Source organism: Polyergus mexicanus, unplaced genomic scaffold (assembly GCF_030449975.1).
Source record: "Polyergus mexicanus isolate NDT 795.1 unplaced genomic scaffold, iyPolMexi1.0 SCAF_13, whole genome shotgun sequence".
Lineage (NCBI taxonomy): Eukaryota > Metazoa > Arthropoda > Insecta > Hymenoptera > Formicidae > Polyergus > Polyergus mexicanus.
Genome location: NW_027223333.1, coordinates 4324697 through 4336810, shown reverse-complemented (window position 1 = coordinate 4336810; position 12114 = coordinate 4324697). Strand labels below are relative to the sequence as shown.

The 12114-nt window shown below is 31.5% G+C and overlaps 3 protein-coding genes across 3 annotated transcripts; 1 reads left to right on the top strand and 2 right to left on the bottom strand.

Moving 5' to 3' along the window:
• Positions 1 to 1316: 1316 nt before the first annotated feature.
• Positions 1317 to 2903, top strand: LOC138938985 (stromelysin-2-like). The gene has a single exon (XM_070306410.1). It carries the CDS (start codon positions 1317 to 1319, stop codon positions 2901 to 2903), a length of 1587 nt encoding a protein of 528 aa, XP_070162511.1.
• Positions 2904 to 4082: 1179 nt separating this feature from the next.
• LOC138938823 (uncharacterized) lies at positions 4083 to 6432 on the bottom strand. Its single transcript, XM_070306128.1, has 5 exons — positions 6315 to 6432; positions 6146 to 6196; positions 5842 to 6065; positions 5594 to 5756; positions 4083 to 5513 (listed from the first exon to the last, which is right to left on the bottom strand). Exons 1-5 carry the CDS (start codon positions 6349 to 6351, stop codon positions 5380 to 5382), a joined length of 609 nt encoding a protein of 202 aa, XP_070162229.1. The 5' UTR covers positions 6352 to 6432; the 3' UTR covers positions 4083 to 5379.
• Positions 6433 to 6916: 484 nt separating this feature from the next.
• Positions 6917 to 10505, bottom strand: LOC138938984 (uncharacterized). The gene is made up of 4 exons (XM_070306409.1): positions 10386 to 10505; positions 10151 to 10282; positions 7297 to 9174; positions 6917 to 6924 (listed from the first exon to the last, which is right to left on the bottom strand). Exons 3-4 carry the CDS (start codon positions 9065 to 9067, stop codon positions 6917 to 6919), a joined length of 1779 nt encoding a protein of 592 aa, XP_070162510.1. The 5' UTR covers positions 9068 to 9174; positions 10151 to 10282; positions 10386 to 10505.
• Positions 10506 to 12114: the final 1609 nt, after the last annotated feature.

Here is a 12114-nt window from a genome sequence, read left to right as displayed (position 1 = left end):
TTCGGGAACGGCGAAATCGCTCTCGCCGCGTCGACGAGCGTCGCGCAATGCGCTGTGAACGCTTTGCGCTTGTGCGAGCATAGTTCTCGTTTTATTTATTAACTCATAGAGCGATTCTCGCGCTGTTTTTACACAGCTTTCTATTTCTTGTCTAAAATACGAAAGTAAAAATTAATAAAAGTAAATAAAAATTTATAAAATTTATTATAATTTTTATAACTTAATTTATTATAATTTATTATAATTTCAATTAGATACTTACATTAAACGCGCGATATCTACGTCTTCGTTTAACTGGAAAGCGAGTCTAAACGAATCCGGACTATTATCGATAACACCTTGCGTTTCCACACGCAAATCCGTAGCGAGATCTCCCAGAACATAGGATTTTATCGCGATTAAGTCCCCGTTTACGTTAATATAATCAGCCGCGTTAATGATCTGTTCGATTCGTTCCATATCGAACAGATCACGACCGATTTTAATTCTCGTCACTTCGCGTTCCGTCGTTTCGAGCTTCGTTATCTCGCGAACGAGAATACTTTAACGCTTCTCGAAACGATCTCGCGTTTTATAAAGATCGACGCGCGGGATGTTGCGGTACAATTTATCGATCGCGCCGCGTCTTCCTTCCGCGACCGTTTCGTCGTCGGAAAGGAGATATCTCTACTCGCTCATCGAGTGTCCTTTTTAGAGGACAAATGAACGATAAAAATAGAAATAATAAAAAACATCCGTTAGATAATGCGCATTCCGAATACTCTGCGAACAATAAGATCATCATCGCCGGAAAAAAGTATCTAGGGATATCTAAAAAGGTATCTCTAATTTATCGTTACCGGAAAGAGATATCTCTAATTACCGGAAAGAGATATCTCTAATCGCTCATCGAGTGTCCTTTTTAGAAGACAAACGTAAAAAACATCCGTTAGATAACGCGCATCGTTGAAAGAGATATTTTTAATCGCTCATCGAATGTCCTTCTTAGAGGACAAACGAATAATAAAATGGAAATAACAGAAAACATCCGTTAGATAACGCGTATCGTTGGAAGGGATATCTTTAATCGCTCATCGAATGTCCTTCTTAGAGGACAAACGAACAATAAAATAGAAAAAACAAAAGAGGAACTCGAGCGCGTCCGCTAGATAACGCGTATTCCAAACGCTCGACGTCGAAAGAAACGCATTTCCCTCTCCCTCTCCCCACCCACCCGCATTATTCGTCGCCGATAAAAATAGGCGTCTCTCGGAACGCGCGAATCAATCGCGCTCGGTGTCTCTCAACAGTTTATCGCGTCTTCCCCGCTTCGCGCGATGACTAACACGAGGACGGTTCTCACTCTAGCGACAATACTCGTCGCTACGACGGTCGCCGCGCCCTTCGACTCGGAAAAAATCGAGGCGCTTCGTTTTCTGCGCGTATACGGTTTTCTAAAAGACGATGGAGAATCGCTGTCGTCCGATAACGCGACGTCTCTGCGTCGCGCGCTGTCGCTGTTTCAAGAATATTATCAATTATCGGGAAACGGCGCGTTAAACGCCGTTACGCTTCACCTTATGCGTAAACCGCGATGCGGTCTCGCAGATATTCCCGATCGCGCGTATAGCCCGATCGCGCGAAAATGGCCGAAGACGCGTCTCGCGTGGAATTTTCAGATGGCTAGCGAGGAAATCTCGCGAACGGCCGAAACGGCGTTCGCGCTATGGGCGGCGAACTCATCGCTAACTTTCGCACGCGACCCGTTACACCCCGATATATTAATATCGTATCGAACGGGCGCGCACACTTACGCGAATCGTCGAAACGTCGGTATTTGCCCGGCAGCTTTCGACGGTCCGGGAGGAGCCCTAGCTCACGCGTTTTTTCCCTCTGGAACAACCGATTTCACATCGGAGATACACGTCGACGATTCCGAACCGTGGCACGTGTATCTAAATAAAAATCCTCCCGACACGCATCACCTGCTACAAACGCTAACGCACGAGATCGACCACGCATTGGGTTTACAGCATAGTATGCGCAATGACTCTATAATGTTCCCATATATACCTGACATCGAGAATCAATTTCCAGTTAAGCTGAGCATAGAAGACATTCTCGCTATACAAAATCTGTACGGATCTCACGACGACGGAAATTATCCAACGGCGACTCCCGCGACCACCGCGACGCCCGCGACGACGAGCGTCGCGCCGACCGATCCAGCGCGAGCGGATCTCTGCGCATTGCGACGCGTGGACGCCGCGCTAATAATGAATCATCGATTATATATAGCTAATCGCCGCAACATATGGTCGGTCGACATAACCGAGAAACGTTACGGTAGACCCATGACGCTCACGGATTACGCGACGTTTCTACCGGCGAATTTCACGCGTCTATCCGCCGCGTATAGAAGACCCTCGGGCGATCTCGCTCTATTCGCGAACGATTCGATCTACCTCGCGGAATATCCCAGTCTTAAACTAAAATCGGGTTGGCCGAGATATCTCCACGATATCGGACTTCCCCGAAACGTTAAAATCAACGCGGCGATAAATACGCACGCGGGACGAACCTACGCTGTATACGACGATGATAAAGTCGCGGAAATCGACGAGTGTCGCATGATAGTCATTAGACACGCTCCATTAAAAGATATATTTCCCGGAATTCCGTCCGCGATAACGTCGGCCTTCCGATACATCGATGGCAATCTATATTTCTTCGCCAAACGTCAGTTCTACGCCTTCAACGAATTTACAAATACCGTAACCTCGGCGGGTCCTTTCGATCTACACGCGCTCGGCATCGAGTGTCCTACGGATGGATTGCTAAAGCAATTGCGCGATCTCCTTAGTCGCGTCTATCGTCTCAGCGACACGATCGAGAAAGAGAGAATCGACGACGAGACCGACTAGAGCGACCCTACCCAATAAACACTGTTTTGTAACTTTTACAGAACATTTACAAAACAGCTGTTCGCTGTTGTGGTAACCGTTATGTCCACGATTAAGTAACGTTTAGATGGAAATGTCAGCAACATTATTCTTGTATATCAAACATAATAGATACATGAAATTAAAATGTAATAGATACATAAAATTTATATATGAAATTACATAACTATAACAGAACATAGTAAACACTGTTCTGTAACATTTACATAACATTGACAGAACAGATATGGTAACCATTATGTCAACTTTTAAAACGTAATAGATACATAAAATTTATATATATAAATTACGTAACTGTAACAGAACATAGTAAACACTGTTCTGTAACATTGAGAGAACAGATATGGTAACGATTATGTCAACTTTTAAATGATGTTTAGATGAAAATATCAGCAACATTATGCCTGTATATAATACGTAATAGATACATAAAATTTAGATATAAAATTACGTCATTATAATAGAATTTAGTACACACTGTTCTGTAATATTTATATATTATTTACAGAACACATATTATCTGTTCTAGTAACCATTATGTAATTTACAGGTAACATTTAGATCAAAATGTCACGTATTATATACAGCAACACTATGCTGTATATAATATGTAACAAAATGATAATAACAAATAACAAATATCTAAAATTTAGACATGAAATTAAGTAACTATAATAGAATAGTCTTTTTTCAGTCTAATCATTGATAAATATATATATTAATAATACATATATATTTATCAATGATTAAAATGAAGAAACTATTCTGCTATAGTTGAATATACAGCGCAAAATTATTGATTGGATAAAATTACTAATGGTTGTTTTTTTATTAAAATTAAGAGAATTAACTTATATTATTTATGTTTAGAAAATCGTGTATATATAAAGATATGGATATATATAACAATAAAAACTTGATTTCTTGAACAACTCTTTATTTCCACATATGCTAAATTGTTAAATAAATGAATCTTGTAACAAATTTATGAATAAATCTTTTAACAAATATTATTAATATTTATAAAATTAATTTTTGTTTCAAATTACAATTATAATGATAATTTAAATTATATTACATAATTTTAGATATTTTTTTTAAGAGAAAACTTTAAATATACTAATAGCTAATAATAATTTCAAACTTAAATAACAAATTGCACTTATATTGTATTAATTAATATACTTTGCAAACAATTAGAATCACAAAATTAAAAAGAATCAAATTCACGTATTTTTGCAAAAAAAATGTCATATGGTCGTAGAACTGTTTAAAAAAAGCATTTTAAAGAGAAAATGTTAAGTTTTATTACAATTAATAGAATTGATGAAAAAATTGTTCTCTACGTACTCGCCTATTAAAGTTGAAGTTTTTTTCTACAATTACAAAGCTCATTTTAAAGTAGCACCACTTGTAATAAAATCTGTATAAGAAAAATCGTTAGAAAAATCTCCGTTAGAGCATTGGAAAGTTATGTTTTCTAGCTTTAAAATCTGTTTTAAATATCATTCTGTGATAATTTTTTCGAAAAGTATATCAATTTGAATTTCATCCTTTCTACGCCTTTTTACGCCGAAGTACAATAATTTCCTAATTTTGTTGCAAAATATAGTACACTAATAACAATTAATAATATTATAAATTAATTAAATTTAGAAATATTATAAATTATAAATTTATTATAATAGTAATTAATATGATAAATTTAAACTTCACGGTACACTCGAGTATTCGCGATATTATTTTTTGTTTTAACGCTATACATCAATAAGAAATGAGTTTTTTAGGCTTCTCCCCACATGAAAACTATAATTTTTACATCCATAAACTTTTCATAAACACACTTGTCAAAATCTTTGAGATTCATGTATGATTCGTTAATTATAACACATTTGTTAATAATATAAGTGTGTACCGTTAGAATAAATCTAATTTAAACAAAAATGGAAACGCAATTCGATTTTCATTTGAAAGAAAAACAATAAAGCAATTATACTTTTTGTAATTAAAAAGATTGTTAGATAAACTATTAAATGTATCAACATAATGCATACTTTAATTCTACTAATTCTCCTAAAAGAAGTATTTAACTCAAATAATGACGTTGAGAACTCAAAATGAAAAGAGTGCAGACTATGATTTTAGATTTTAGAACATAAAAATTTAAAAACTTAAGTATTTAACACTAAATCTACCGACAACTTATTTATACCAAATGCAGAAATTTTTAAACTTTGATAACGTTTTGACCGATTGTTTAACCAGTCGTGGTAGGTTTAGTGTTAAAATCATTCAATATAAAAAAAACATTAGTTAAAAAAAATATTTCTTATGTTAATTAAGACTCTAGGCCAATAAAAAAAAGATCATAAGCCGAAAGCTCATAGACTAATAAGAAAAAAGATTATAATGAAAAAATAATAAGCTTTTGAGACATTTAAATAACTTGCGGATTTGCTTCTTCAGAGTCTTTTTGTTGTCTGCTAAGCCTTTGACCACCTTGGCGAAACCATTCTTTCGTGATGTCTTCAAACTCTTTGTTTGTGAATTGATGTTGAGCCAAAATTGTTGCTGAATTATTAAAAAAATTTTACGTTAAATTAAATTGCATATTTTATAAATTTATTTATAAATATAAAAATATATTTTACCTTGTATTCCCGTCAATATAGACTTTAAACTACTTATTTTAAAATGATTACGTAGTCCTTTCCAGGATGATACCTTGGCAACTTCATTAGAAAATAAAGTTCGATATATACGAATTAAATTTTCTTTAGCGGACCCTCCGCCTATGCGAGATATATACAGCATCTTTAGAAATAAAACATACCAATAATATAATTTACATTATTCTATTTAAATAAAATTTGCATTTAAATAACTTAATTAAACTTACAAATTTGTTGTACTCATCTGCATTTTCTGATAAATTCTTTTCAAAAGCTATTATTTCATTTATACTCTTAAACGGAAAAGATTTTTGTATATTTGATGTATCCCTGGCAGAGTCTTTAGACTTATGTTGGTTATGTTGTGTTTCTATGTTTTTTAAACGAATATCTATAGTTTGTATGTCTAATGAAATTGTAGTTATAGCTGTACATATTTTTTCAAAATTATCTAAAAAATTAATAATATTGAGTAAACAATGCCATAAAGAGATATTAATAAAATTATAAGATAAAAAGTAAATACAAAACCTTCCATTTTATCTGACATTTCTGACACTAACGTATATACATCCTGCATATCTAGAAATATTAAAAAAGTATTAGATTACTCATAATAAACAATAACTATAATTTAAAAAAAAACCGTTTTATTATAGAGATAATAAAAATGGAATAAAAGAATTAAAATAAAAATTACTTTTGTGAGGTACTATAGTTCCATCAAGAATTTCCATATCAATATTATTAATAATTGTTGAATCCAAAATATTTGAGATTGATTGAATATTTTTGGCTGATTGTGAGACATTGTGGATTGATGGTGGATTTGATATAATTGAACGTGAGTCATCAGAATCAGATTCAGATTCATTATCATAAACTGTATTTAGTGACCGTTTTGTGCATGACTTCTTTATTTGATTTGTATTATTTTCATCGCTTGAAGAATAATTCGTTGCTCTTTGTCTAGCCTCATCTAATGAATCTTGATTAGGACAAAACCGTAATTTACAAATTACATTATTTTTTTAAAATATTAAAAAAATAATTACATAAATTCTGAAGTAAAATATAAATTACCATAATATCCATGAAATTTGATAGGATAAAGTGTCCATTTAGGATTATTAGTAACAGGTGGAGTTTGTTTCACAATAAACATGTTTATATTTTTTACCGATGACCACCAGCATTCTGTTAAATTGGAAGAAAGCCATAAAGATGGAACTTCTGATACGATCTCTTCTTCATTATTCCCATCGCTTGGAAAAGTTACGACAGCGAAATTTTTTACCATTATTAATAATCTGTAAAAAAGTAAAACTTGTTAATTAATTTAATATTGTTTTCAATTATATATTCTATCAATATGAGTACTCGCCATAAACATATATCTTGTTGGTGCAGTAAAGGCAAGATCACAGCTTCTTTGTCACATAAAGGCAGTTTTACACATTTTAATTTAATATCAGACAATGGAATAGTAATTAACTCATACTGTGACTCGTTAATTTTTTTAATTCCGATATTTAAAGAGTTGCATGGAATGCGAAAAAATGATTTAATATTTAAATACTTTTTGCCAATAATGTAAATCTGTTTATTTTTAAAATAAATTGTCGTAAGTGAAATCGTTGTATCATCTAACAAAAGACAACAATTATCAGCAGTTCTTGTACTTAGATAGAAACCTTTACATTGAACTGATTTTATTATCTTTTTGCCATTTATAATACGTACTTTTGGTATTGGATAATTCTTTTCTACATTTGTTATATTAAAATTATCTTCTTCTTTACAACGATTGACTAATTGTTCTAATGGCCGACTCGAAGATCTAATTCTTGATTTAATTTTTTGCATGTAATTTTCGAACTTAAACGCACTAAATTTATCTAACACTCCCCATAATTTTACATAATAACACAAATGAATTAAATTATGAACGTTATATGATAAATATTGACGACCATATAATGTGCAATAATTTTCAACAAAATACAATAATAAACTGTGTGCATAATCAAGCAGTTGTACGCAATATTCTTTGCTACATAAAATTCGAATTGCTATGCTCAGACTCAAAAAATGAACATATTTATCACGTGATAATTTTTTAAAAAAGATTATTGGCCCAGTATATAATAATAATTGTCTTAATTCGGTGGCTTTAAAGCGATCAACCTCATCTAATTTCCTTGGCTTTCTAGCAAATTCCTTAGGTAGGAATAATGACATAGATAATAAAGAAGTTGAAGCAAGAGTTATCTGAGTTGCAACCATACGAACATTATGTTTACCTTTAATCCAAAACTGCAACAATTTTTTCATTACTCCTAATAGTACGAGATGCATGTAGTCTAAAGGAAATTGAGTAACCATTCCAATGTTTAAATCTTCAAGATTTGAAGTGATTTTATGGTGTTCTTCTTGTTTTCTTAATTTAAAAGATTCATCTGATCTTAACATTGCATTAATTTCTGGGTACGTTACTCGATTTTCTATGTAATCTCCCTCTTGAATACAATTACCGCATCCAAAATACGCATTATGTCCTTTAGTTCCCTTGATAAACGATTTTGCAGGAGCATCGCAGATAAATACGTTCAATTTCACAGTTATTTTTTTGCCGTATTCTACAATGCCAGTTCGGAAAATTTCTAAACAATCATCCTTAAAATATTTCAAAAAAGTATTGCAACATTTTGGCTTTTCAAAACCATGATAAACACCAATTATAAACGGTTCGGTGTAAATATCTGCAACTATACTACCTAAAATAGGCCAAAATTGACTCCCAGAAGATTTTGTTAAAGGAAGACCATCTATATTCACATTAATATTTATCTGAGATGGTAAATTATTTCGACAATAATGCTTACGAATAGATTTTTTCAAACTATCATCTAAACCTGCATGATAATATTTTCCTGGTGTCATTTCAATAATGTCTACTTGTTTGGGCGTTTGAAATAGAGTTCGAGCATCAATCGGAACATTATGGCCGTATTTTACTAGAATTTTCAGTAAACTACTAATAGCAGAATGACTGACACGATTTTCAATAGCCCATAATCGGATGTCGTTAATAAGTTCTGTTTTACAAAATTCTGTTTTAGAAAATTTATCACTTGAAATACTTAACTGAAGACTATTTTTATCAATACTAATTTCCGAATGTTCAGAAACTAAATCATGATTATTTTCTGTACACTTATGAGTGTTCATTACATTGGAATAATCGATATCAATTTCTTTTAGTACATTTTGCTGCTGAGGTAATTGTTCGATGTTACCTGGCCCATTCGATAAACTTACGATATTATTTTGAATTTCCAAATTTGAATTAATAGTCATTTGGCAGATATTACGAAATTTTTTTAAGAAAATACGTCGCCGCTGCCTTGGCGTTAAAGAATTAATGTCTAGTCTTAATTTTGATTTGGACATAATATAATTTTATAAAGCAATAGGAAATAGATGAATTGCGATTATGTATACGAATATAGGTTTGGGTTTGCCTGATATTATTGTTTATATTATATTTTCCTTTTTCACTGAAACAATATATAGGAAGCTTATATGGAGAATTAAAAATATTTTGACAAATAAAAAATGTTTTAAGACATTTGCAGTTTTTTATCGAAACAAACTAATTCAATAATTAAAATATAATTTATGTAATATTTTAAGGACGCTAATAGAAAATTTCAGAAAAAATGCAATCTATGTTTCTTAAATAGTATTTCATTTATATATGAAAAATTTGATTTCTCACAATTATGGTGAAACAACCTACATAATTTTTTAATGTCTTTTAACGGAAATATTTTTGTAATGTATTTTGGTGTTGTAATTAATTAAACACGAATAATTTTTTTTGTTACGTTGCATGTTATTATAAACTATAAATTATAAATTAAAGTAATTATATAAGCATATTGCACGCATAATATTTACAATTTTTTAAGACCTATAACTTCATTATGTAATGACTTGTAATAATTAATGCTATCATGTTTGAATATTTTATACTTGAATAAAAATCAGTTTACATCAAATTAATTCACGATCAAATACCAAATTGAAAAATTAAGACTCATGCATAGAAAATATTTATTAATTATAAGATTCTATTTCATTTGCAAAAAATTATTATGAAAACAGTCAATAATAAACTTTCAAAATATATGAAGTATTCGAAAAAACATATCTACAGTTTTTTCTAATGCAGATATCTTGTTCAACAATATAAAAGCTATATTTCATAATTGATATCATTTATCATTGGAATTACCATTACGATCATTATAAAAAAATTATAAACCGGAATTTAGTATGCCGCAATGCAATAAAAAATAAAAAATCTATAATTAAGAAATGATGTAACTTTACACTCGAAATATTCAAGCTTCTGATTCAAAAAGTAGTGCAAATAAGAGATTTCTTGTTTTTCTCATTATATGACCGTGCAACAAATATTGTAAAAAAAACATGGGAAAAATAATGTTGCATAAAATAAATCGTACTTACTATAAAAATGCCAAAATATAAAAATAATGAGGCAAAACTAGGTGTATCTTTCGCCGGCACGAGGTCCTTTGTCCTTTGTTAGGCGCACGTGGTTTTCAGTTTTCACGTGGTACGCGATGTATCTTTTGTTCACTGCACAAGAGGAATTCAATCTTTAGCATAGCTTTTTTACCACAAGACAACAATTATCATTTGTTGGCATTAATTATTAAGTTAATATTTATTTCATACTTACCAATATCTCGATACTATTCACACTTTCAACACAATTTTTTCACACGCACAACTACTGTTTTCGTAGATTTGGCCATATTGAAAAGTAAAGCCTAGCGCGCAGAAGCTTGGGATGCTTTGTACGATGATTGCGCACTAGAGCTGCATTCGGAAACATTACCCGTGTGCACACGAGCGACGTTCTATCTTTGTTTAACTTTTGGTACATAACAAAGATAGAACGACACTCGTGTGCACACGAGTGATGTTTCCGAACGCAGCCTTGCACGCATAGACATAGTATATCTAGACCGAGCGTTTGCCTTTAAGGAGTGGGGGTAAAGATACACGTAGAAAAGGACATACTCTGTTCCGTGCTCCTTGCGTTCTCTCTCGCTCGCAAGTAGCAGCGACTATGTCTATGCTTGCACGTATACTTAATACGACTAACAATAAGCCAATCACAGACTTACCCCCTAGGGCATGTTCACATAACTTACACAGATGCATAATGTAGAGAAAAATTTACTAATTATGCGTCTTGCACAAAGAACATAAGTAAAAAATTTCAGTAAACGTATATTTACTTAATAATTACATAATATTCTATATGTTATAAATGAACAAAACAAAACTATGACGTATCAGTTATGTCAATAACGTAATGAATCTATAATTGTTACATAGAAATGTTATGTCATTTTGTCGTTACTCTATTATGTAACATTTATGCAATTTGGTGAACATAAATGTGTATACTCTAAAAGTTTCGTGAATGCCACGTAATTTTAACGACATAATTGACACGTTATGTTAAATATACATAACATTTATGTATTTTGGTGAATGTAAATGTGTATACTCTAAAAGTTTCATACATGTTACGTAACTCTAATGATATAATTGAAATGTTATGTTAAATACGTAACAATTATGTATTTTGATAAATGTAAATGTGTATACTATAAAAATTTCATAAATGTTACATAACAGAAAAATAGTATACATATATCATTCAAAAAAAGATATCTGGTGTATATTTAAAAATTTTTTTTTTAATATATAATTTTATTTTCCACATTTATAACTCTATATTAAGAAAATATGTTTCAAATACGTTTTTCTCAATGATATTATATGCATTTATCATCTTTTCAGAACACTCAAAAATGTCAACAATGGTATATATTTTTTTATGTGTAATACGATATGGAAATTTTGTTATTACTAGACATTACAAGTGTGCGCTTTGCGTGCGCCACACGCATTTATCGTGTGCGTGTGTGTCTGTGTATTACATATGTGTGTGTGTGTGTGTGTGTGTATACATATATTATAATTTAACAACTAAGCTTCGGATAAAATTTTGATAAAGGAAAAATCGTCTTAGAATTAATTCAAGAATACGACATTTTAAGAACTAAAAGTTGTTTTGAATCACCCTGTATACACACAAAAAAAAATCAAATGTGGTACACACACAATAAATGTATATGGTGTGCACGGAGCACGCGTTTGTGATGTTGTAGTTCTTCTCTAAAAAAGGCATGATTGATATATTGTTACCGCTTTTAAATTATAAATAAATATATCGCAACTTTCCTCTCTCAAAATCTTTCATTTTCTTGTTTCTGCATAATTCTCTTCCTTTTACGAATTCTTTTTACAAGGTTTTAACAAAAATGTATACATTGACATCAATAAAATAATGTTAATGTTACATGTTTAACATAACGATATACTTATGTCGT

What these genes read in the sequence shown, in the direction of transcription:
- LOC138938823 (XM_070306128.1), bottom strand. Translation starts at nt 6,351, where the DNA reads ATGGAAATTCTTGATGGAACTATAGTACCTCACAAAA. An exon ending in AACTATAGTACCTCACAAAA is followed by an intron (nt 6,197 to 6,314) that starts GTAATTTTTATT and finishes TAATATTTCTAG; the next exon opens with ATATGCAGGATGTATATACG. An exon ending in CAGATGAGTACAACAAATTT is followed by an intron (nt 5,757 to 5,841) that starts GTAAGTTTAATT and finishes TTATTTCTAAAG; the next exon opens with ATGCTGTATATATCTCGCAT.
- LOC138938985 (XM_070306410.1), top strand. Translation starts at nt 1,317, where the DNA reads ATGACTAACACGAGGACGGTTCTCACTCTAGCGACAATACTCGTCGCT.
- LOC138938984 (XM_070306409.1), bottom strand. Translation starts at nt 9,067, where the DNA reads ATGTCCAAATCAAAATTAAGACTAGACATTAATTCTTTAACGCCAAGG.